Source organism: Echinops telfairi, unplaced genomic scaffold (assembly GCF_000313985.2).
Source record: "Echinops telfairi isolate 266 unplaced genomic scaffold, ASM31398v2 ScPeMD7_7469;HRSCAF=8507_0, whole genome shotgun sequence".
Classification (NCBI taxonomy): domain Eukaryota; kingdom Metazoa; phylum Chordata; class Mammalia; order Afrosoricida; family Tenrecidae; genus Echinops; species Echinops telfairi.
In genome coordinates, this window is record NW_022111372.1 from 36009884 (window position 1) to 36035050 (window position 25167).

Consider the following 25167-nt stretch of genomic DNA (forward strand, 5'->3'; position numbering starts at 1 on the left):
TCCACTCCGCACTCCCCCCATCACTCACTATGGTAAGATTTTTTGTTCTGATGATGCCTTATACCTGATCCCTTCAACACCTCGTGATTGCATAGGCTGGTGTGCTTCTTCCATGTGGGCGAGAGAGGGATCTTAAGGAGATAATCACCCCACTAGCTCAGCCAGAGCCTCCTTCCCCGAGCCATCTTCTGTAGAGCTACAGCTTTATGTCAGTTTTCTTCACTTGGTAGAAAAATGTCACGTGCGCGTGCACGCACACACGCACAATCATGGTAAACCAAATCAAATGTTCCATGGCTTATCTAGGAAGAACACAGGAACTATTATTGGTATTTTGGATGAAGAGAATCAATTTTGTACAGTTCGTTCCAATCTGAATAAAATGCGAGTTTTATTATTTTTAATCATGGTTGGACCTGGTACCTTTGAGGTGAGTGAACTTCAAACAGGCTATTTCAGACAGTGCACATTTATTTACAATTACAATCATAAATCAAGGGAGCAACAACCACAAACACTAGACTAGACAGATTAATGATTAATTAGTGGTAACTCCCCAACCGATAAGGCTTTGTAGAATGCCAGCTCCTCTTCCTTCTGCTCCTTGCGTCTCACTCCAGTAATTCTGACTGCTTACTTTCTTCCTCTTCCGAACTGAGATTTCCTGCGGGGAAAGAGAAACAGGAGTATAGACTTCGTGTTGCCTTTTTTCTCTTTTGATTCTAAAACTCTTTCCTCACTACCAGGTCCTAATAATAAACAGTGCCCTAGACATTGAGTGTTCATCAGGCAAAACGGGAAGGGTGCATTCTATCCTATGCAGACGTTTCTAGATTGTCTTTTGATATAGCGATATATTCCACAAAAGATAGACTCATAGCTAATGCTAAGAAAAGAATACTTCGGTGAGAGTAAGCTCAACTATTATCTTACATCTGCATATGATGTTGAAAGACAACCAACTTTGTGGAGTGAATGCATTATCATTTGTACCTTATATTCCTAAACGGAAAAGCAGGAGTTTGCGATGTTCTTACAAGATGCTATCATTCAATGTTTTGCGAAATTTAGAATTCTTTGATTGTTCAACTCCGTAACCCTCACAGATGATCATGTCAAAGACGATATGGCAGAGTGAGCCTCAGATGTAATGTGGAAATCGTGATACATAGACCTAGAATTAGGATGATAAACTGTCTTTTCCCACTAAGCCCACTGCTTTAAAATGCACTCGTTTAAGGCAGAGTTTCCCAGCCTTGATACAGGTGCCTGTCTTCGCCCAGGTAATTCTTTGCTATGGGGGTTGTCTGTGAGCTTTACAGGAAGTTTAGCCACAGAGCTGGCCTCTTCCCACTAGATGGCAGTAGCAACCCCATCACCCTCCTCCCTCACTGCCATCAAATGGATTCTGACTCTTAATGACCCTATTTTTAAAATAATAGTAATAATACTGATTGCCATGAGTTAATGCCGACCCACAGCGACCATGAACCCCACGTGATCTCACAGTGGGTCTTCAGGGGCCGCTAGGTCCTGCAACCTGTCCAGATGGCCTTGCTCCAGGGCGCCTTGCATCTCACCACCGCCTCCCTCCCCCATGCTCACCATGATCCATGTCATATCGGAACTCGTCTCGGGTGTAGTCCTCCCTGATGCTGTCTCCATCATCATCACCAAGTCTTAAAGACTCCTCGGCCTCAGAAGCATCCATCTGCCCCAAGACATCCTCCCCTGCATCTCCTCCTGAAATACAACCCAGGCAAACCAAGCCCACGGCTGTGGAGTCCACGTCGACCCAGGCCAGTCCACCGTTTATCGGGCAGAAGGGAGCTCAGTAGGGTTCTCTTGGCTGGACTCTACAAGAGCAGACTGCCAGGCCCATCTTCTGTGGCGCCTCCCACCAACCCTCCGGTGAGCGGTCAAGGGCAAACTGTTTGCACCACCCAAAAACCCACTGCTGTTGAGTCTGCTCTGACTCATTGTGACCCTGCAGAGGATTCCCAAGACTGAGATCTTCATGGGAGCAGACAGCCTCGTCTTTCTGCTGAGGAGCTGCTGGTGGGTTTGAACCACTGACTTTGTTGGAAGCAGTCCAGTGGCTAATCCACAGTGCACTCAGACCTATGAAATATGTACAAACAAGCCCAACTCACTGCCATTAAGGAGCTGATTTCATAGGGCAGGGTAGAACTGCCCCTGTGGGTTTATGAGACTAACCCTTCAGCAGACGAGAAAGCCTCGTCTTGTGGTTAACCGTCTGATGCGTAGCGTACACCACCACCAGGGCGGCAAAACTGAGGAAATGGGTACAGGGTAGGCTGCGGGCAGGAGCAGTGCTGCCAGTTCAGTGCCGGCTCTTCCCCCTCTGAGAGGAGCACTGTGTTTTCCCTGTGGGGAAACCCTGTCCCCAACCACCTGAGGGCCCCTAGCTCCAGCCTGGGACTGGCTTGTTGCCCTGAGTGGTTCAGGGGGGTGCCTGGGTCCCACGCTGGTCTGAGAAACCTAAGTCCAAGGGTTTGGTGAGGATAGTGAGAAAGAGGAGCCTTGTGCTCCCAGATGCACAAGCTGGGGCCATAGTTACCAGCCGCACCGCCAGGAAGGCTGGGAGCAGAGCCACGTGGAGCAGAGCAATGACGACTCCACCCAGAGGCCTGGTGGAGGCGTGCCTGGAGCAGTGTTCACCCTGCGCTTTGCTGCTAATGTGACAAACACAACCATCATCTTCGCTGTGTTCCAGAGGGACTCGGCTCGGCTCGCCTTCGCCTTCCTTAGAAAGACCCGCCCGCTTGCGCCCCTGCCCCACCCGGTGCAAGGTTGCTAACGTGCCCTGGCACCTGAATGCGCTTAAGGGACCATGATGCTGAGCACGGAGAATGGCTGTCAGCATCTTATCTCAGCATCTGTGCCCACGGCCACGCTGTACCTGGTGACTCACGCCCAACCCACGGATTCAAGGTGAGGGAAAGAGTGTGCAAGCCTCCGAGGTGGTGGAGAGCTGCGTCCCTCTCTAACCAACCGCACTTCTCTTTGCTCCCACGGCCCCGGGATTTTTTGTGACAATGGATGTGCTGATCCCACGGTGCTCACTCCCTAATAAACACCCTGCATGCGAATCTGCCCTGCTTTGCTCCCTGAGAGCCCCAAGAGGCACATACCGGCGGCACCCCCAGCATCTTCCTGCCCAGGTGCCGTGTCTGCAGGCAGCGGCTCCTGGGGGATGCTCGGCGTCCACAGGGCCAATTCGGTGATTTTGGTAGCTTTCCACTTGGGAGCCAAGGTGGTCGATGCTTCCTCCTCTTCTTCCTCTTCGCCTCGGTCCTGTGGTAAGTTGAACAATGCAACCTCACTAACGTTTCATCGATTCCGTGAGGAACGAAGGAGAAAGGGGCACGTTTGGGGTTGGCTTCTAGCACTTTTATGACCCTTATTTGGTGCCTAGCCCAATGGCCAGCTGCACACAGGGTGAGGTCCGGGCTGAAATGGATCTTGCCACATCCCTGAAATGAGAACGTTCACTGGACCGGCGGTGGTGACCCCACGTGACAGGTTTGCACTGTCACTCCTAAGACCCTCAAAGTGAAAACGGTGCTATTGATGAGTGCTGGTCCTGGGATCCCTGTGTGGCAGAGCAGACCAAGCTGCTGTGGGGTTTGCCTGATGACACGGGGCACCCAGGACTTTCATCTTCGCAGAAGCGGGTAGTCAGGCCTTTCTTCCACATGGTCTCCTGGTGCGTTGAACCACCGGCATTCGGTCAGTAGCTGAGTGGAGACTGTGCGGGGTTCGCACTGTCTGTAACTCTCCAGCTCCGGATGCCCAGGGTCAGCCTGACCAGCAATGATGGTGAAATGATGGGACTTGGTCCTAGCACTTTAGCTCTATACGAATGCATGCAAATAAAGATGGAAAAACGCAAAAACAAAGTGACGTGAAAGCGCCCAAGAGTTGGCCTCGTGGTTGCTCAAGTCCCCCCTAACCTTTCATGTGCATTACAAGGACTTGAGCGCCCTTTTACCTGCGCACATAGGAAGCGGCATGCACTCTGCAGCTTACCAATTCCGATATGCGATATTCCCCGTGCTGTTCACATCCAATGTCAAACACATACTTCCCGTGACCGATGGGCTGCAAGAAAAGAAACCAGAAGGTTCCTCGTCCTGTCAACAAAAACACGTTACTACCGTGTGAAGCTGACCCAACGTCATACAATTGGGGGAAACCCAATAGAGACTCCAAAGTGCTAAAGGATGAATAAAAGCACAAAGTACATGTCCTATTTGGGAAACCTGGTGGTGCAAAGGTTAAAGCACTCATCTACCACCCACGAGGTTGGGGGTTTGAACTCACTGGTCCCTCCACAGGAGAAAGGAGCTGTCCCTCTGCTCCCATCAAGATCACAGCCCAGGAGACCCTGTGGGACCCTTCTACTCTGATAGAGCGGGGCCCTGCGTTGAAATTGATTCAACAATATACACACAACGACAATAACAAGACAACAGCAACAAGTCCCCTTGTGTTTGCCTTTTAAATCGTGGACAGTTTGTTTCTTCATGAAAGTGATGTGTTAATTACACAAGCACACTACCAATGGGCCAAGCAAGAAATCAAGAGAGAAGTGACTCAAAAAAAAAAACCCAAAAACATATTGAGAAAGAGGGTGTTCAGAGCAGAGATCCAAATCCCATCTGTAGACAATAGGACATCCCCTCACAGAAGGGTCAGAAGGAAGGGATGAGTCACACGGGGCATAGTATAGCACCAAAGAAACACACAACATTCCTCTGGCTCTTTGAGGCTTCCTCACCCCCACCCACCCCCACTATCAAGACCCCAGTCCTGCCTTTCAGTCTGACTAGACTGGAGCATGTACACTGGTACAGATAAGAGTTCAGGACACACGGAATCAGGTCAGATAAACCCCTCAGGAACAGAAATGGGAGTAGCGATACCAGGAGGGTAGGGGGAAGTTGTGGAGAGGAGGGAAGGAAGGAGGAACCAATCGCAATGATCAACACATCACCCCCTACCCACCCCCTAAGGGGGATGAATGACAAATGTTGGGGAGGGGAGACAGTGGTCGATATAAGATCTGAAAATAATAATCATTTATAGTTTATCAAGGGGTCTCGAAGGGAGGGGGAGGAGCTGATACCAAGGGCTCAAATAGAAAGTCAATATTTAGAAAATGATGGTGGCAACATATGTACACTATGCTTGATACAACTGAGGTATGGAATGTTGGAAGAGCTGTCAGAACTCCCAATAAAATGATTTGTCTTAAAAAGAGAGACGTGGCAAATGGCATCGAGTCAAGTGAAAAAGAAAGCACTTACCAGGGTGTGTGGGCTGCCGTGGAAGCAGTACCAGAGGGAGACACCTGGGCATAACTGCCCATGTCAAGAGAAGAGCCGCTCACATGAGCACCTTCACTGGAGGGGACTCCCGGGAAAGAGGGTGACAGAGGGATGCGCTGCTTCTTCCTTCTACACGAAGTAGCCAGGAACTGTGGGCACAGGGGACACCTGGAGCCCTGGATCTCTGAGAAAGGGCAGCGGAGCGCTCCGTACACACTGACGGAACCATCCCGGAGCAGAAGCCACGGCGGTCATCAGTGATGCTCTGCTTGCCAAACGAAGTGGTCCACCTGCACTGCTGGGCAAGCTCCCTGAGCCTACTACCAGCTGAACAACCCCTACCACTTCAGAGAGAGGTGGGCCCATCCTAGTTCCCCACACCCTCCAGGTGAACGGGACAGAGAGGGCACTGCACCTGGGGCAGGGCACCCAGCACACAAGGCAGCTGGGGCCGCCTGAGGAAGGCGCGGGCCAGGCAGGAACGTGGCACGGCACAGGAGACCTGGTGAGTTTAGTTAAGGGAGACCCAAACACCTCCAGTTCCCCACGACTATCTCCCTGTTGCCTACGCTGTAACCCACTCCCCAAGGCAGAGCTGGGACCACGCACATGGCCCCCAGCTCCAGCAGAGACATTGCCCTCCTGGCCTGGCCTAGGACACAAAAGCAGTCCTTTGGCCGAATGTGCCCTCAATCTTTGCTTTCCCCTCCTCTCGTCCTATTGTACTGATAAACTGCCAGCCCCCCAGGAGAGAAGCCGCCCCACACCCAGCGTGATGCTCACACTCCCTGAGGTCCCCAGAACGCAGGCTGGGGACTGAGGGCTGGTGGGAAAAGAGCAGCCAACTGGTTGGTCTGGTTTGGTTCTGATTTGTTTTTCATGTGGCTCTCTTCTTCCGATGTGATGATAAACTAGCAGCAGAGAGACGTGTGACATAAGAAGCAAGGTCAGGGTGGGGGAGAGGGTGACGGGGAACCGATCACAATGATCGATGGACCCCACCCTACTCCGCCCACCCACCCCCCATCCCAGGGAACAGACAGCAGAAAAGTGGGTGAAGTGAGCCAGCAGATGGTGTAAGACATGGGGGGAAAAAGAATAATTTATAAATGATCAAGGAGGCAGGGGGAGGAATGAGGAGCTGATGCCAGGGGCTCAAGTAGAAAGAAAATGTTTTGGAAAAGAGGATGAAAACATATGTCAAGATGTGTTTGACAGAATGGATATATGTATGGATTGTGATAAGAGCTGTAAGGGGCCCCAATAAAATAAAATAAAAATTAAGGGGGAAAAAGACTCAAGGAATAATCATCTTAAACTCCACACGATCCCCTGTAGACGAGAAACGTCTGACAGTCTACCCTCGCACACTGGCGAATACCCGCAACTGCTGAGATCTCGGCGGGATTCCGACAAGCACACACTGGAGACCGAGACAGAAAGGCAGCTGTTAATTCCACGCGTCTTGAGTGGGGGCTGGGGAGGGCGGCATTCCTGTTGATGTGGTTGTTTCCAAGTTTATTTTATTATGGTCTTTTAAAATTTGCTGCTACTGTCACGGTTGTTGCTGCCTCCTTTTGAGGGGAGGAGGGAGTATTGTTCCTTCCTTGGACCACTTGATGGAATCCACTGTCCCCACATGACCCCACCACACCCCCACCTTAATGGTTGCATCCCAATGTCACAGAGGCAACCGTGCATCAAAGTCCACGTGAAAACGCAGAAAGGCTGGTACAAACAAGTGACGCATGGGCCGTAGCTGAAAGACCGGCCTAAGGAAGAAATGCCTTGGAATGGCCCAAAGAGGATTTGGAAAATGATAGTCAGGTACTTTCAACGGCTGTAGAAAAACGATTAAGGGAGCTATGGTGGGGAATCCATGAAGAATTATAAAACAACAATAGCAGCGAAAAGAAAAGCACTCTAGAAGATTAATACTAAGATAATGGAATTAGACAACACTTTAAGATAGCAAAGCAATACAATGGAAGCAATGGAAGGCCAGATTGGCGAGCTTAAACACAAGTATTTCAATTCCAAGCTACAAGAAGAGCAATAAACAAAAACCACAACCGAAAAAATATATATATCTAAAGGAAGCCTGAAAATTATGTGGGGCACTACCACGAGAACGACTTACTGTATATGCGCGAGTATAAGCCGACCCAAATATAAGCCAAGGCACCTAATTTTACCACCCAAAACTGGGGAAATGTATTGACTCGAGTATAGGGTGGGAAATGCAGCAGCTACTGGTAAATTTCAAAATAAAAATCGCTACCAGTAAAATTACATTAATTGGGGCATCAGTAAGTTAAATGATTTTGAATATTTATTTCAAAGAAAAACAGTCAACGAGCTCTGTAAGTGGAAAAGGTCAACTAAAACAATGTGGTACAACAATAACTTTAAAAGTACAAAAACCTTAGCTCAATCAGCAACCAAGCTAAAACACAAGAGTTGAAATCCTTCAAAACTGGATTCCTCCTCCTCATCTGTCTGTCCACACAGAGCTTTGGCTTGAGCTGGTATGAGGTCATCAGCATAGACGTTGTCAACATCACTGAGTCCACAGTCTTCACCATCACTGCTGTCGCTCTCGTACAAAGCGCTGTCCCCAGTGCCATCCATGGCACTGCTGATGCCACCTCTCTTGAAGGCGCGGTGCACCATGTCCTCTGGAATCCCTTCCCAGGCATCACAACCCACTTTGCTATCAATTCTGTCGGGCTTCATCAGATTTCCAACTCTTCTCAGTCGGGCTTGACCAGGTGACATCCAATCATGCCACATGGTTTGCACAAGGTCTTTGAAAGTTTATTGAAACCCACATCTAGGGGCTGCAAGACAGATGTAAGCCCACCTGGAATAACGGCCCAAGTAACTTGAGAAGACTTTGCCAATTCTTCATGTCATCAGATGTGTGGGCTCTGAACATATCCCAAACTAGCAATGAAGGTCTTTCTTTAAGGCTAATCCTGGTCGTCTGTTCCAAATGTCTTCCAGCCACTTTCTTGTTCCATCTTCATCCATCCCGCCTTTAATACGTGCACTGTAATTTGTGGTGGGAATTTGACCTTTTTAGGCAAGGTCTTTCTTTTAAAAATAATGACAGGCCACAGCTTAGTTTCATTAGCCAAACATGACACGACTGTGAAGTGGTTTTTTTCATTTCCTGTGGTTGAGTCAAATAGTAGTTTTGTCTCCCAAACTTGCCACAGTTCTGTTGCTGGGAAGAGCAAAGGTTATAGTGTTTCATCCATATTCCTAATATCTCCCAGGTCATAGTTACGGATCCATCTTTGTTTTTTGAAGAATGAATAGAATGCCATCACTTTTTCATCACGGTCTTTTGGAAACCTCTGTGAAATCTTTGTTCTTTGCCTCAAGCATAGGGCAAATCTACTCATGAAGCGGGTACACCATCCTACTGACACAACAACATTTCCAATGCCTGGTGCTTTTAATTTGTCGGGCACTTTTGAAGGGCACATAAGTGAATTCCCATGCGTGTTACGCAGTACCATTTTGACAACACTCCATAACCCATTTGTGCAATTCAGTCTCTAGAGCCCCGTAAGAAGTCGTTAAACCATGTTGAGTATTTTTTGCCTTTGGAATCTTTTCTAAGTCAGCTTTCATTTTCCGCCACTCCCTCACTTGTTGTTTGTCAACACAAAATTCCCTGCTTGCAATACTGTGATCGTTTTCTAAGTTTGAAACCAGCTTCGTGTGACCTGGTTTTTGTTTTGGTCCAGGATTAGAAGCATTGGGATCCATTTCTAACAGAATTTTTTTTAAAAGACTGAAAAAGAATGCCTTACCATAGCAATTGAATTCTCAAAATATACCGGATGCCCTACTCCAAAAATAAGCCCTAGTTATAGTTCTTAAAAGAGGCTGATTTACAGTAAAAACGGTAGTGTCCGGGCAACTATACATATAAACAAGTAAAATCAATTGGCAATAGAATGCAGCAAGACAGACAGACTTCACCATGGAAAACAGATACCCCGCAAAAGAAACACACTCAAAAGACACCATGAGATCCAAAACATGCTGGATCACTGAGGAAGCTGACAGTTATTCAGGGTTTTGAGAGTTTGGTATGATAACATTCCAGAATGTAATGACATGACTGTGTTTGCATACAGCAGCCTGTGTTAGGGCTCATACTATACACGCTATATTACTGCATGCACTGCATTACTACATACACTGCCTTACCGCATGTACACAATGCAGCTTGTATAGTTTGAGGCCTGATACAGGCTGATGATATTCCAGAATGTGATGGCATGACTGTTTGCATAGAGCAACCTGTGTCAGGACTCATAATGGACACGCTGCGTTGTCTACGCACTGTATTACTGCACACGACCTTCCAGTACTTCATCAGCTGGCTGAAACATTGCCATTGGTACTCCACCAATGCCTGGAGCCTCGTTTTGAACTTCTCCTAAAATCGTGGAATGTTAACAAGTTGTCTTTGGTACAGTGACTCTGTGTACTCTTTCCATATTATTGTGATGTTTCCTGCATCATTCAATGTTTTGCCCATAGACTTTTTCAATATTTCAACTCAAGACTTGAATTTTGCCTTGAATTCTTTCAGTTTAAGAAACAGTGAGCATATCCTTTGTTTTGTTCTTTCTTTTGGGGTTTCTAACTCTAGGTCTCTGCACATTTCATTATAATAGTTCACTTTTCTCCTGCAGCTGCCCTGTAAAGTTTTCTGTTCAGCTTTTGTATTTCATCATTGCTGCATATTCCTTAACTACTCTACAATTAAGAACAAGTTTCTACAATTAAGAGCAAGTTCCAGAATTGCTTCTGACATCCATTTTGTTCTTTTCTTTCTGTCTTTTTAATGACCGTGTTGCTTTCCTCATGAATGATCTTCCTGATGTCCTCCCACAGCTCATCAGACCTTCTGTCCTTAGTATTCAATGCAGCAAATCTGTTCTTGAAATTGAGGCGGGACAGACCCAAGGTGGTATTCTGGCTCTCATGGGCTTATTTTAATTTTCTTCAATTTCTTGGGAGAAAGATGAGCTTCCTACTCCCATAAAGAGTTACAGCCTCAGAAACTCACCGGGGCAGCTCTACCCTGTCCTACAGGGTCTCTCTGAATAGACATTGACTCACTGGCAGTGAGTGAGATACCTGTGGATGTGATCTTATTTGGAAATACGGTTTCTTCTATCTGGTTAAACCATGGAGCCCTGGCGGCATAGTGGGTCACACTCTGGACTGCTAAGTACAAGATCAGAAGTTTGAATCCACCCGCTGATCTTCAAAAGAGAGATAAAGTGTTGTATTCCTGTAAGAGTTACAGTCTCAGAAACCCACAAGGCAGTTATGCATTGTCCTACAGCATCCCTATGAGTTAGATTTAACTGGATGGCAATGAGTTTGGGTATCCGTTTTGGGGTAATTAGATCATACTTGAGTCAGGTGGGTTCCAAATCTAGTCACTTCTGGTTTAATAAACTACAAATTAGATACAAAAAAGTATGGCTATCCAGAGAGCCGATGAGAGGGGGTGGAGGAAGATAAACACTAAGGAGCCAAGGAATGCATGAGGCTCCTGACAAGGAAGGAATTGGCTTAGAAGATCCTGCTTTGGACTTATTGCCTGCTGAATGGCAAGGAAACAAATTTCTGTTCATTAAAGCCACCTGCGTGTGGTACTTGAGTCATGGCACCGTAGAAACTCCTACACACCAATCGTTCTTAGGGTCCACCTGCGTAATCCTGAATAAACTCACTGCTTCCTGGGGTTGCTACACAATCTTTCATGCTGCTGTTGTCATTTTGATACCACACAGATACATTCTTAAGAAACCATCATGCACAAGGCAAACAGGATTTACTAGTTCAGCTAAACTACTGTTTGGTTTTAAGAAAGTTTCAGGAGATACTTTTCGTTTAAGTTTTAAAGGTTATCTGACGGTAATAGTTTTAGGGGTTCCTCCAGAAAGTCTAGAGTCCAGAAGAATTTGAAATTCTGTTCTGCATTTTCCCCCTTTAGATCAAGAGTCTCCTATAGAACCCTTCATCACAAAGGTCAGTAGTGGTAGCCTGGCATCATCCAGTTCTTTCTTTGGGTTTCATGGCCAAGGAAACAGTTGTTGAAGGAGGCAAGGGGCCACACATTCCATGCCCTCCCCGATTCCTGGTTCTCCTTCTTTCTCTGTTGTTCCAAGTGGACAGAGACCAAGTGTTATGCCTTAGGTGGCCTCTTGAAGGGTTTTTTTAAACAATTTTATTGGCATATAATTCACATATCATACATTTTAATAGTTTGTTCATAATCCAAAGAGTTGTGTAAAAATATAGAACACTTCCTGAACTGCGTGTCATCCTTACACAGGGTCCACGCTAACCTTCTCTGTGTTGTTCCAACTTTAGTGGATGTGCTGCCAAAGAAAACACCTCTCGAAAGCTTTTGAGACCCCCTAGCACTACGCAAAGGCGCCCCAGTGGTGTAGACAGCTATAGATGGTGCAGCAGAATGCTAACCACAAGGGCAGCAGTTCAAACCTAACAGCCACTTCAAATGAGAAAGATGAGGCTTTCAGCTCCCATAAAGATATCCAGCCTCGGAAATCCACAGATGTAATTCTACTCCGCCCATAGGTTCTCATCGCATTTGTAGGATTGTAGCCTTCAGTATGGATCATAACTCAGTGTCAAGAAGACCAAAATCCTTGCAACTGGACCGATAGGTAACATTATGATAAATGAGAAAAGGTGGAAGCTGTCAAGGATTCTGACTTGTTTGGATCCACAGACCATGCTCCAAGCAGCAGCAGTCGAGAGAGCAAAAGACGTATTGCATCAGGTAAACCTGCTGCACAAGACTTCTTTAGACTGTTGAAGAGTAAGGATGCTTCTTTGGGTCTAAGGTGTGCCTGACCCAAGCCATGGTATTCTGCATGGCCTCATATGCACTTGGAAGTTGGACACTGAATAAGGAAGGCCATAGAAGAATAGGTGCATCTGAGCGGCGGTGCTGGAGAGGAGTACTGAAAGTACCAGGGCTGCTAAAAGGACAAAGTGATCTGTGTGAGAAGAAGTAAGGCCAGCGTGCTCCTTAGAGGCAAGGATGGCGAGACTTCGTCTTACGTACTTTCGACATCTTGTCGGGAGAGACCAGTCCCTGGAGAACATCATGTATGATAAAGTGGAGGAACATCAGAAAAAAGGAAAGGCGTCAAAGAGATGGACTGACACAGTAGCTGCGTCAGTGGGCTTGGGCATGGGCACCGTCATGAGGATGGTGCGGGACCGTGCACTTCCGTTCGGTGGTGCACAGGGTCACTGTGGGTTGGAGCCAACCTGATGGCGCCAAACAGCATCACAACATAGGTTCTCTATGAGTCAGAATCAACTCGATGGCAATGAGTTTGGTATTTGAATTTTGGCACTATAACAAAGCACTAAATCCGTTATCAGGCCAATTAACTAGCATGTCCCATGAAACCATGACCCTAAACTGCCAAACTGAGCCACAAAATCCCTTGTGGTTCCTGTATTAAGCAGCCTTATTAATTCTTCTAGATTAATTTCTGTCACATTATCTTCCCTCCTCCAGCTTCCCACTCTCAAAAAAAATATGAATTTAGCTGGCAATTACATATCCGTTGCATAGACTTGAGGAGGATATGCTGTTTTCATGAAGATGAAAAGTAGAATCTATGGTTCTAGGAAAGGAACCCTGGTGGTGTAGTGGTTACCTGTTGGTAACCTCAAGGTCAGTAGTTCAAAACCAGCAGTCACTCCGAGGGAGAAAGACAGGCTTTCTACTCTCTGAAACAGCTACAGTCTTGGAAACCCACAGGGGCAGTTCTACCCTGTCCTATAGGGTCACTAGGAGTTAGCATGGAATTGATAGCAGAGAGTTTGGGCTTGCTAGTTAAAGACATAAATTATATGTCACTGGAAACTGGGTTTTAGGAGAGTCTGAAAAGACTGTGTTGTTCTCCATGTCCACTTCTGCTCTTTGGTCCAGCAAACTCTTCAGCGAGTTCCCTCTCACCCACGCATCCCATGCGGTCTCCAATCACTGCCATGAAGTAGGTCCCAACTCACGGCTACCCTACAAAGCCTTGTCTTTCTCCAGAGGAGAGTGGTTTCGAACTGCTGCTTTTGAGGTTGGCAGCCCAGAGCATTAACCATGACAACACCAGGGTTCCTGCCCAAGTGGCAGGTTTTGAAGGATGCGGGAATCACTGCATCACACTAGCACCCCGTACAGGAAGGACACACCATCACAACACCCTCCAGGGGAAACCTACTCAAAACATCATCCACCTGCTCAATTTCGAGAAACATGAAGAGTGGTTTCAGGCTCATTCACCAAGAAGGTTAAGATGCTCCCCTGTGTTATAATGAGCCAGCCATGCTGAAGAACCCCGGAATGTCTTCTGAGATACAGGCCACGCCCCTCCCCTCTCCCGCCCCCACCACACCCTTGCCTTGGTGGATATCAGAGCCTGAACCAGGATTTCTCAGAATTTGGCACAGCTGGCCTGTCCCGGTGTTTGGAGCAGGAGAGGTGGGTCTCCCCTCGACCTGGGGGGAGGGGCCGTTGTGTGTCTCAGTCGCTCTGACTTACGTTTTTGTTCAAGAACTTGCCCTGGTATCTGTGGTTCAGGTGAATGAGCTCGGCCGCACCCTCCTGCTGTCCGTTCACCCAGGTACCGACGTACTTGCTGCCTGTCTCTGCATAGACGTAGGTGCCTTGCCCGTGCCTGGTTAAGACAAGGGGGCATGCTGGCATTTTGTCCCACAGTAAGGAAAGCCCTTGAGGTTTACAACCCAGAAATATAACCCGAGGGTGGCCTGGGTTGAGGCTGGCCGTGCGGACAGACCCACGCGCTGGCTGTTTGGTCTCTGTGTCTGAGGGTGCCTTGCACTCAGTCTGCCCGAGCTTGGGGCACCATGGACAGACAGACGTCCACCCAGTGGATGAGCACTGCCTGCGGGTCCGAGGCAGTCTTCAAGCACTCAGCGGGTCCCATGGGGCAGACATGGAGCCGTAGGGAGCCCTCACCTCCCAGAGCCCAGGAGTGCCAGATCCCGTGTGCCCAGGGGCTGCCCCACGAAGACCTCGGGCTAGCACTCGGCCTTGAACCACAGAAGGCCAGTGGGCTTTCGTCGGGCTCTGTTCTTTGATAAGTGTGATCGAGCACGTGTAAGGGGGGCGGACAAGAAAAAAGTGGGTGAAGGGAGACAGCGGTCGGTGCAAGACATGAAAAATAATAATAATTTATAAATTATTAAGGGCTCTTAAAAGGTGAGGGGGCATGGAAATGAGCTAATACCAAGGGCTCCAGTAGAAGAATATGTTTTGAAAATGATGATGACAACATATGTGCAAATGTGCTTGACACGAGGAATGTATGTATGGATTGTGGTAAGAGCTGTAAGAGCCCCGATAAAATGACTTAAGGAGGGGTGGGGGCATTGCTAGTTGCCATTGAGTCAACTCTGATGGACGGTGACTTGAGTCGAACAGGGCTCCGTGGGGTTTTGAATGGCTGATATCTTCTTTTAAAATCATTTTATTGGGCGCGCATACAGCTCTTATCACAGTCCATCCATCCATCATGTCGAGCACATCTGTACACCAGCCGGAAGGGCTGATATTTTCAGAAGTAGACTGCCAGGCCTTTCTTCCAAGGTGCCTCCAACCATGTGTCAGCAGCCGCGTGCGTGCACTGTTTGCACCCCAGCCCCAGGGGCTTCCCCAGAAGGGTAAATGTCGCCATGTGCAATCTCACCACACGAACACATGCGCGCAGCTGAAGACGGAAACCAGACCTTTGGTGAGCGAGCCAGTCGCCTGTGTAGGTGTCGTTGTTGATGTAGTAGTACACGCCATGGCCGTGTCTCTGGTCATCGGCCCACTCCCCTGAAAGGGACGACACAACATGGCCCTGAGACCAAAGCGCGTCCACGGACCAGGTCCCGGGCAAGGTTGATGGCAGAGGCAGTCTTGCCCTAAAGCTAGCGAAGGTTCTGATTCTGGGCCTGACAATGTGCTCACAGGAGCGAGGGTTTGGGAGTGGCCAGGAAGGGGTGAGGACCTAGAGAAGCGAGTGCTGGGTCAGGACTCACCTGATCCAGGTCAGATAAGGTGCGGGGGGCGGCGGCGCAGGACCACATCTCCTGTGTGGACTGGCAGCAGGTTGCCAAAGCTGGTCGGAAGCAGAGCCAGAATCCAAATGCAGGTTCGCCTGGGCCAGTCTAGTGCCACGGCCTCGACCCGCCACCCCCTTACCTGCCTGTGTTTAGTGATGCCGGACCAGGGCTCTGGTCCCTCAACTCCAAGGTTAGACAGGGTGTCCTTAGTCACGGGCCAGCATTACAACCGATTTCCCACCCAGCACCCAACACTTCTGCAGTCCAGTTGCCCCGGCAGCCCCAGGGACACACTCCCTCCATGTTCCCGATGGACAGCATACTCTGTCACCCTGCGCCTCTGCTGGAGCCTGCGCGCACGGAGCCGCCTCCCCACCCAGGTACATGCTAATGTCTTGCGGACGCCATGCGGAGGCCCAAAACGGGCGAGGATGTCATGAGATGTATAACATCCCTCGACAGCCGAGGACAAGGTACAATGCCATTTGCTGAAAATGCTATCGTGATCCTGTTAGGGGGCCCTGGCTAAAAGTCCCTCAACCTGCTCCCTGAGCAGCAATAAGCCTGCTCTCCACCCACAGCCCTTATCAGATTTTCACCCTCCCGGGACACTGGGTGCCCATCCTAATCACCCAGGGCCAGGCACCCAATGACTAGGGATGGCCCCTACTTCCCTCATTGTTGTTATGAGGTGCTATCACGTTGGTTGCAACTCATAGCGACCCTGTGCACAACAGAGGGAACCCCTGCCCGGGCCTGGTCCACCTCACAATTGTCCTTATGTGCGAGCCCATTGTTGCAGCCACTGTGTCAGGCCATCTGGTCAAGGGTTTTCCTTTCTTTGTTGTTCACTGACCCTCTACTTTACCAGGCATGGCCTTCTCCAGGGACTGGTCTTTCCTGATCACATGTCCAAAGACGGCCCTTTGGCCCACAGAATGATTCAGAATGCCTGATCCCCAGGAAGCCCACAAGACCTGGCAGCCCCAGCCAACATGCCCTCCAAGAGCCTAGACTTGCAAGGCCAGCTTGCTGTTGCCTGGCCCCCGGGGGCAGCCCCCTGCGTGGCTCTGCAGGATGGTGTTCTGTGCCTTGCTGCCCCTGGGGACTGCATGGGCAGCAAACCTACTGTCTTCCCCCGACTCCTCTCTCCTGCGCCTCACCTGACTTCACTAGAGAAGGCAGCAAACTAGGTGACGGATGGGGGAATCCAAAGAGCGTGTAAGATGAACGCAGAAGGGCCTCAAAGCGTATACTTTACATGTGAAGGAAACTTAATAGCCCTTTTCACACATTTAGCAAGTCTCCTAAAAATGTGCACAACCGTGAGAAGAGCAAGTTAAACTGAAAGACACTTTTTGAAATGATGAACAATTAAAAAAAATTTTTTTCCATCCGTTGAGCAGAGAGAAAAAAATGAATTACCTTCCTGTTTTAGTTGCTGTCATTAGATGCCGTCCAATCTATTTCAATTCATTGGGTCACAGCACTGTCAAGCTTGTGTACCACCTGTGCGCGCGCGCGCGCGCGCACGTGCACACACACACACACGCACACACCATCAGGTTAATGCATTGGGATGCTAACCACAAGGTCTGTAGTTCAAAACCACCAGCTACTTCTTAGGAGAAAGAAGAGGCTTTCTACTCCCATAAAGAGCTACCGTCTCAGAGATCCACAGGGGCCGTGCTCCCCTGTCCAATCTGGTCACTATGAGCTGGGAATGACTCAGTGACACTGCATGTGGTTTTTAGGAATCTTTACAAGCAGATCAAGAGGTCTTTGTCCCAAGGAGTCAACTGCCTGGGTTCAAACTGCCAACCTTTTGGTTTGAAGGCCAGCACGTCCTCATACCATCATGGCTATAGCCAGGGCTACGGATGAGTGCTATGAAATCATGGTTGTCATATACAGATATATTCCAAGAGTATTTATTAGCTTACAACGCGGGGGAAGATATTCTAGATGTGTGACAGGCATTAGTAAGGCTCCTGTTACTAGCTTGGATTGTGTGCTGTTTATGATATTTAAAATGTTTTAGTTTGTTCTTATTTCTTTTCTCATTACAAATTAAAAAGGCACTTTATGTCAATTTTATATCTTTTTTTTTTTTCATTCCTAAAGAGGGCCCTCAAAACTTATATATGCTTCAGGCTTATTTACAAAAACAAAAAAAACCAACAGCTCCACTTCTACAAATAGAACACACAATCTGCTAAATGAAATGTGAATGAGCCAAGCAATATGTGTTTACATGAATAAACACCAGCATTTATCTGCAAAAGGGAGTTTCCGCATATTTGTCAAAATCAAAACAACATTTATTCAGCACCCGTGACGCCCTGAGCATTCTGTGAGGTATCTAGACATAAAACTGAAGCCAAGCCCACTGTCCTCAAGGCTGCTCTGATTCAAAGTGACCCTGCAGGACGGAGGAGAACTGCCCCCTGGGGTGTCTGAGGCTGCAGGTCTCTACAGAAGCAGACCATTGCCTCTCTCTCTTTCCTGTGGAGCAGTTGGCAGATTCAAACCACCAACTTTTCAGTTAGCAGCTGAGCACTTAACCCACCGTGCCACCTGTGCTCCTCTACTGAGAGTTGTACAATAATTACGCATGTCCTCCAGTAGCCTGCGCTCCGCTGGAAGGGTAGTGAGACATGTGTACTCAGTGAAGTACCAAAAAAGGCCCCATACAGGAATTGACTGTATGGTTCACAAAGTGAATCATAGTTCAGGAGAGAAAAAGGATGACGGCACTGGAAAGTCTGTAAAAGATTCTACTATGTGTTACAGAGTTGTTGTGAGTTAGAAGTCACTCACTGGAAAGAGGTCAGGGCTGGTGGGCAGACGTTTAAACAGTGCTCAGTGGTCAGATAGAGATAGAGACTGGTAGAGCCCCAGGTCTAAGGCTGTTAGGCACCCTCCAGGTCTAGAATTGAACTCACCCCCTGGCTCAATTTTCAGCCAAAAAACGGACAAATCTAGAAAAGGGACAGGAACACTAGTGAGGTGCGCACACTTTGGAATCCTCAAAAGGGCAAAGTTCAGATGGGTTAGGAAAGAAAGTAGGAAACGCTGGGAGGAAGTGGGCAGGTGGGGACAGTCCATGGAGGGACTGCAGTCAATGAGCTGTAGCACAATGTGTACAGATTATTGAGTGTAAAGCTGGGGACCTGCTCGGTAAACCTTTGCCCAATTCACAATAAATGTGCTTGCTTGCTTTAAATCAAACCCAGGAAACTGAGCTCTGCTCAGTAGATCCCAGGGCCACCGTAGCAAACCCTGCCCAACTGAGGAAGGTGATTCCGAGAGCGGCCACTTCCTGGAGCAGGGCATTAACAGTCACCAGGCAGGTTGCCTTTTTTGAAGTGGATGGCTTTTCCTGTAGTTTATTCTCTTGTTTCAAATCTGAATTTCACTATTATTATTATTCAACTCCTTCTAATTCTACTATCTCCCCAGGATCAGGCCCACTGTCTTGGTTCCTCATTGGAGTTGGATGAACCTTTGAGTTCCGTGGGGTGCATGGAGGGGGTGGTGAGGGGTTGGAAATAAGGAACGAGCCATCCTCCTGAGACGTACAATTGGCCCGGAAGGAAGAGTGGCTGAGTCAGGAAGAGCCAGCTGACAAGAAGACCTCCTGGGCCTCAAGAACCCATGTGTTGGCCAGAAGAGGTGTGACCCAGAAATGGCACGTTGCAAAAGGAACGTCAAAGACACCAATGGTACAAACCAGTTGCCAGCAAATCAATGCCAAATCACGGTGATCCCCTCATTTGTGTGTCTGACGTGAATGAGACTCTATTGGGTTTGAGGAAGTTGATTTTGGGGAGAAGTGCATCACCCGATCTTTCTTCTCACAGGCCTCTGAGTGGAGCTGACCCTCCAAACTTCTTTTTTTTTTTTTCCAGCAGCCAAGTACACTAACCATTTGCTAGACAAATGGTACCCAAAACCCCTGTGCCATCAACTCGGTTCCAGCTCTCTGAAGTCGTGGTCCCACTACCTGCCAGGTATGTTCTCACCAGGCCTTGTCCCTGCAAACTGACTCACTGGAGAGAAAGTGCTGGCCACAGAGGTGGCCCTGTTTCCCATGGTGGATTGCTGAACTAAAAGGCAGCCTGCTTTCTCCGTCCAGCAACTAAGTCTAAGAATGCAATTTGTGTTCGTTAACTGATTGGTTAATCCGGAGAACTTAAAGCCATTTCTTGTATTTCAGTATCCACAGACAAGTCTGATCCCCCCTCTCAAATATATCTACATTGTTTATATTTCATTATATATATATATATGACAGTGGGGAAAAAACTGATTCAGCACAATATGTCACCTTCATAGCGTGATCCATCCGGGTATACAAAAGTGCCTTGGCCATGCTTTTTGTTCTTAAAATATTCTCCAATGTAGCGAGCACCATTTTTAAATTTGTAGATTCCCTGAAACACATGGATCATGTATTTCCTGTGATTCCTGAATGTGCAACTCGCTCATAGGTTCAACCCAGGAAACCCTCTGCTCAAGCCACCGTGCTTACCTGGCCGTGCCTTTTGCCGAATTCATACTTCCCTTCATAGGTGTCCCCGTTGGGCAGTCTGGCTCTCCCCTGCCCGTGCCGTTCACCTGCTTCATTCCGTTCCCCTTCGTATTCCTGGGGAGAGAAACTGGGATGGTGACAGCACCACTGCGTAAGCGCTCTCCATGTGCCAAGCGCTCCATAAATGCGTCCGAATGATGCCCGCTGGCACAGGATACCAGGGACTGCTACAAGAAAGAGCGGCTGTCTTGGAAGAAGTGCAGCCAGAATGCTTCTTAGAAGTGAGCATGGAGTGATTCTGTCTCACATGTTCTTTGGGCATGTCATCCGGAGGGACCAGTCCCTGAAAAGGGGGTGTATTGCTTAGTAAGCCAAGAAAAGAGGAAGACCGCCGAGGAGGTGGACGGACGGACGCAGCGGCTGGAACACAGCAACGACTGTGAGGACGGGGTAAACCAGAGCAGTGTCTCGTTGTCTGGTGCGTCTGAGCCCTCACATATTTCTGCGCCATGTGCAACGTTCCTGGTCTCAAGGGGAAGTGGTTGGCCAAGCCCGGACCAGGAAAAGCATAGGTCCAAGGTTCCGCAACTGGTGGCTGGCCAGGGTGGCAGCCACCTTCTTTCCTAGAACCCAAGTGTACAATCTGTAATGAGAATCCTCTACACTACAAGCAAAATCAACCAATCTGAAAATTACTAGGTACTTCAAGGAAGGTTCTTTATAGCAGTGGTTCTCAACCTTCCTAATGCCTCGACCCTTTAATTAGGTTCCTCGTATTGTGGTGACCCCAACCATAAAATTATTTTCGTTACTACTTCATAACTGTAATTTTGCTACGGTGATGAATCATCATGTAAATATCTGATATGCAAAATGTATTTTCATTATTCCAAATTGAACATAATGAAAGCATAGTGATTCATTACAAAAACGATATGTAATTACATACGGTGAAATATTTCTAATTACAAATAAATGAAATTTTGTCTTGAAGCATGGTGTAGCAGCACTTCAGAAGAAAGGCCTGGCCATCTACTAAACAGCTACCCATGGAATCCTATGGCGTACACGCCTACTCTGACACACGGTGGATTGCCATGAGTTAGGGGTGGCTACAGAGTAAAAAAGCAGATAGTAGCCGGTGCTGGTGGCTCAGTGGTAGAATCCTCACCTTCCATGTGGTAGACCTGTGTTAGAAGCCTAGCCAATCCCCCTCACGCACAGCCAGTCCACATCCCTCAGTGGAGGCTTTCCTGTTGGAGGGGTCTCAGAAGAACCCACAAACTAAGACGGACGGAAATAAAAGGCCAGGCTATTGACTTGAGAATCAGCCAGCAAAGACCAGACTATGTACTTCTGAGAATTAGCCAGGGGAACGCATGTGGATCACAATGACCGGATCTGCAAATAATCATGGGGGTGACGCAGGATGCAGCAGGTGTCACCATGAGACGGTGAGACTCAAGGGCAGCTAATAAGAGTAATGTATATATTACTATCATCGCCAGGCTTGTGGATTCCATGAAGATGGTGAGGTTCTCACTCCTCATAAGCACCCCAGGTGATTCTAAATGGACATGGGAGGCATGCAGCATTGGGAAGACAAACCCCAAACTCCAGAGACCGAGGACTCCAGAGCTGCAATGGGTATCCAAGTGTCTCGTTGTACTCACCCAGTTTCCCTGTGCCACTTAGAAAAGAAATCCCTCTTTGATGGCAGACTCAATAGACCTCTCATGTATACAATCCCACGCTCCCAAAGACACCCAGTTGGTTGTGATGGTTGCATGATTTCACCAATCCACCTCACACCTGCATTCTTGGCTGGAGGCCAAGTACCTGTGAGTGATTCCAAGGTTGCAGTACCAGCAATATGTTCTTCACACATGGCAGGGGAAGGATGGGGCTCCCAGAGCAGCAGGGAGCACAGACGGAGGACAGCTGCAGCCAGGTGGCGCAAGAAGACACAGAGGTCTCCCGAAGGCCCCATGTGGACCTGGAGAGGCAGTGGTCGGCTCGCGCTGCCCAAGAGATTCAAGGAGAGGACCAATGAGATTGGAAGAAACCAGGGTGGTTCCCTCCAAAATAAATGATCAGGAAAGAGGATAGTTCCTGGGCTGTGAGAAGCCATCACAAAGCCTCAACAATTCAACAATACCCAAGTGGCAGTGTGTAGAGCCATGGTATGGGTCTGGATTTCAGGAGAGAGCGGCAGTGGATAGAGAGACAGGAGAGTTATCCGTCCATAAAGGGAAGCAAACGTCATTCACAAGCAGAGAGCATGCTTGATTGTTGTAAGATGCCCTTCACTGTCCTGGGTCAGCCTGACTCCTCAGGCTGGCCCTCTCATGTGGGTCCACGTGCAGACTCCTGGCTGGACTCTGCATGAGGCACACTACTGAACACAGGGACCAACCAGACTTGCTGCTGCTTGCCATTGCATCAGTTCTGCCTCCCAGAGACCCTGCGAGTGCAAAGTAGCAGTGCTCCTGGGGGTCGCAAGGATGTGGCTTTCCAGGAGTAGGTTGCAAGCTTGTCTTCTGAGGCACCTCAGCTTGGGATCAAACTATCAACCTTTGGGCTAAACTATCAACCTTTGGGCTAGTAATCCAGCACTTAGCCAGTTATGCCATTCAGGGGGCTCCATTCATGCAGCTGATGTTCAAACCCCACACCACAGCCTTGGATCCACTGAGAAGCAGAAGGAATTGGGTGCCTGCCCTCCTACAGAGATGAGTCTACAGTACCTGAGCAGTACGTTTAAAAGTAAGTCAGTTACGAAAGGACAACTATTGTATTCTTCCACTTATACGAAATGTCTAGAATAGGCCAGTAAATACACACCCAAGTTCACTAGTGGTTACCAAGAGGCAGGATGGGAGTGGGCAGGAGAGGGAGAGAGGACTTGCTGCTTTGGGAGCCCTGAGCTCCTGTTAAGGGTGATGGGGGATTTCGATAACAGATAACAGTGGTGGTTGCACAGCATGATAAGCACAATTCATACCATGAACTGTACATGGGGAAATTGCTGCCGTGGCAACGGTTTTGTGACAGACTCCTGCCACACCTGACAAACAAATACAAGCATCCTCGGGGAAGAAAAAGAGATGCACGAAACCCTATGTCCTACCTTAGAGGAAGTGGCCCATTTCCCTAATGCCTAAAACCAAGGAACAGCTCAGTCCCTTCAGAGGGAACTGAAGGAAGCACACCAATTCTAGACCAGAGGAATAGTTCTGATAGTAACACGTTCCTTAGAAGCAAGGATGGGGAGGTGCTGCCTCATGTACTCTGGACCTGTCGTCAGGAGGGGCCAGTCCCTGGGAAAGGACATCAAGCTGGGTCCAGGAGGAAGACCCTCAGGGAGATGGACTGGCAGTAGCTGCAGCAGTTGGGTAAAGGAGGAGGGCCCTGGGTAGAGGAGGAAGACATCAAGCTGGGTCAAGGGAGATGGACTGACATAGTAGGCAACAGTTGTTGGGGACAGCCCAGGCTGCGGTAGTATTCCACTGTATTGTGCACAGGGAGGCTGTGTGTCGGATCAATAGCTCAGCAAGCGCAAAGGCTGGGGACTCTCTGCGCCTCTTGGAGGCTGCCACGGGGTGCGTTTCCCTCCCCCTCTTAGTCCTGGGGAGTCCCAAGCTCAGACAAAGCAATGACTGATTCAAGGACGGTGTGACAGCTGGGGCTTAGGGACCCAGAATGCCCAAGGAAACTACCTGAGATGGAAGTGGAGGTGGGGGTGGGGTGGAGTCCGGAGCGTAGGTAGTGGGGGGGGTGGAAGTGGGGGTGGAGGGGAGCTTCCTTTCAAAGAGGAAGGGGACCGGCCACGTGGGAGGAAGCGATGTGGTAACTGAAGGTTTCATCGTTCACAACCACTTCCAAGAAGCAGCACCTGGTGTAGCCAGTATGGTCCTCCCCCGGACTGGGCTGGCTGGGGAGGGTGGCTCTGGGCTTCTGGTCTCTACCCTTCCCCTCCCGGCACTCGGAACTGACTTCCGAGCAACCCCTCCCGCCCCCAGAGCTCTCACCCCAAGATCATTCTCTCCCTCCTCCTCCAACTCCTCCGAGCCCAGATCCGACATGGCCTCGCCCCCGCCTGGGTCCCCGCCGACGCCGCTGCAGCCGAGGTGTCTCTACCCCTCGGGAATAGACAGCTAGCGGGGCAGCGTCCGGCGTTGCCTAGGAGAACTAGTCCGCCCCGCCTCCCTCCCGTTCTGGGCGGGAAGAGGCGTGGCTAAAGGCTCGGGGCGGGACTAGTGAGACCCGTAAGCTGTTGTCATGGCAACGAGAAGGCAAGGCGCGGGGAGGAGTCAGCGGCAGCCATAGGCTACAGCTCTAGCAGAGGAAGGGCGAATCCGCCAATCGCCGCCGGGAGTGGGCGTGGCGGGCCAGGGGCTGGACCCCGAGTGGGTACCGGAGCGAGCGGCCAGCGAGCTCGGAGCCTCTCTAAGCTGCAGTGGCGGCGCTGGTCACTAGGGCCCTTTAGGGGCCACCTTTAGAACTGAGCCTTAGCGCGCAGGGGTTGTTACAGAGAGTGCGTCTGGCACTGCCCCACGTCCAACGTGCCCCCCTCGGTCCGCGGGTCCCTGAGGGTTTGACCTGCGCCTTTTAAGATTTCTGGGCTCCTTGACCCTTTGGTACTGGCGATCCAGGGCTGGGACCACCGATATCTCTTCTTTTGTTTGCAAACAGCTCCGCCGCTCTAGAGGAACCAGAGCTGGTGTCTTGTGGATGCGTGTCCACACGGACGGCTGCCGAAGCTGGCATCTCTTCCCAACAAAGTGAATGCGGACCGTCTTGGGGGCTTCTAGGGGCCTCAGATTTGGGTGGCCCAAATGGAGCCCCATCCCTTTGCGTTTCCTTTACACACACACACACACACACACACACACACACACACACACACAGACACACACACACGATCACCCATTTGTCATTGGACCCCCTCCACCTGCCCTTTCCCCTTAGCTTCCTTTTCCCTCAGCCCCACATGCAGTCACCTGGCACTCCTGCCCAAGGACCTCCTGCTCTCCTTTCCATCTGTCATCGCCCCAGGACGAGGCCTTCCTACTCCCACTCCCATGTCTCAACGTCAGCTCTAGAAATCACCTCCCACTGAACCTC

The 25167-nt window shown here is 49.3% G+C and overlaps 1 protein-coding gene and 1 non-coding gene across 2 annotated transcripts; both read right to left on the reverse strand.

Annotated features, from left to right (window-relative positions):
• Window positions 1-418: 418 nt before the first annotated feature.
• RSPH1 (radial spoke head component 1) lies at window positions 419-24150 on the reverse strand. The gene is made up of 9 exons (XM_030888834.2): window positions 24072-24150; window positions 20041-20154; window positions 19837-19942; window positions 15186-15276; window positions 13978-14113; window positions 4054-4125; window positions 3156-3318; window positions 1606-1743; window positions 419-664 (listed from the first exon to the last, which is right to left on the reverse strand). Exons 1-9 carry the CDS (start codon window positions 24123-24125, stop codon window positions 612-614), a joined length of 927 nt encoding a protein of 308 aa, XP_030744694.1. The 5' UTR covers window positions 24126-24150; the 3' UTR covers window positions 419-611.
• Window positions 11687-11792, reverse strand: LOC115873602. Its single transcript, XR_004048499.1, has one exon. It is a non-coding gene; the product is annotated as a U6 spliceosomal RNA (small nuclear RNA).
• Window positions 24151-25167: the final 1017 nt, after the last annotated feature.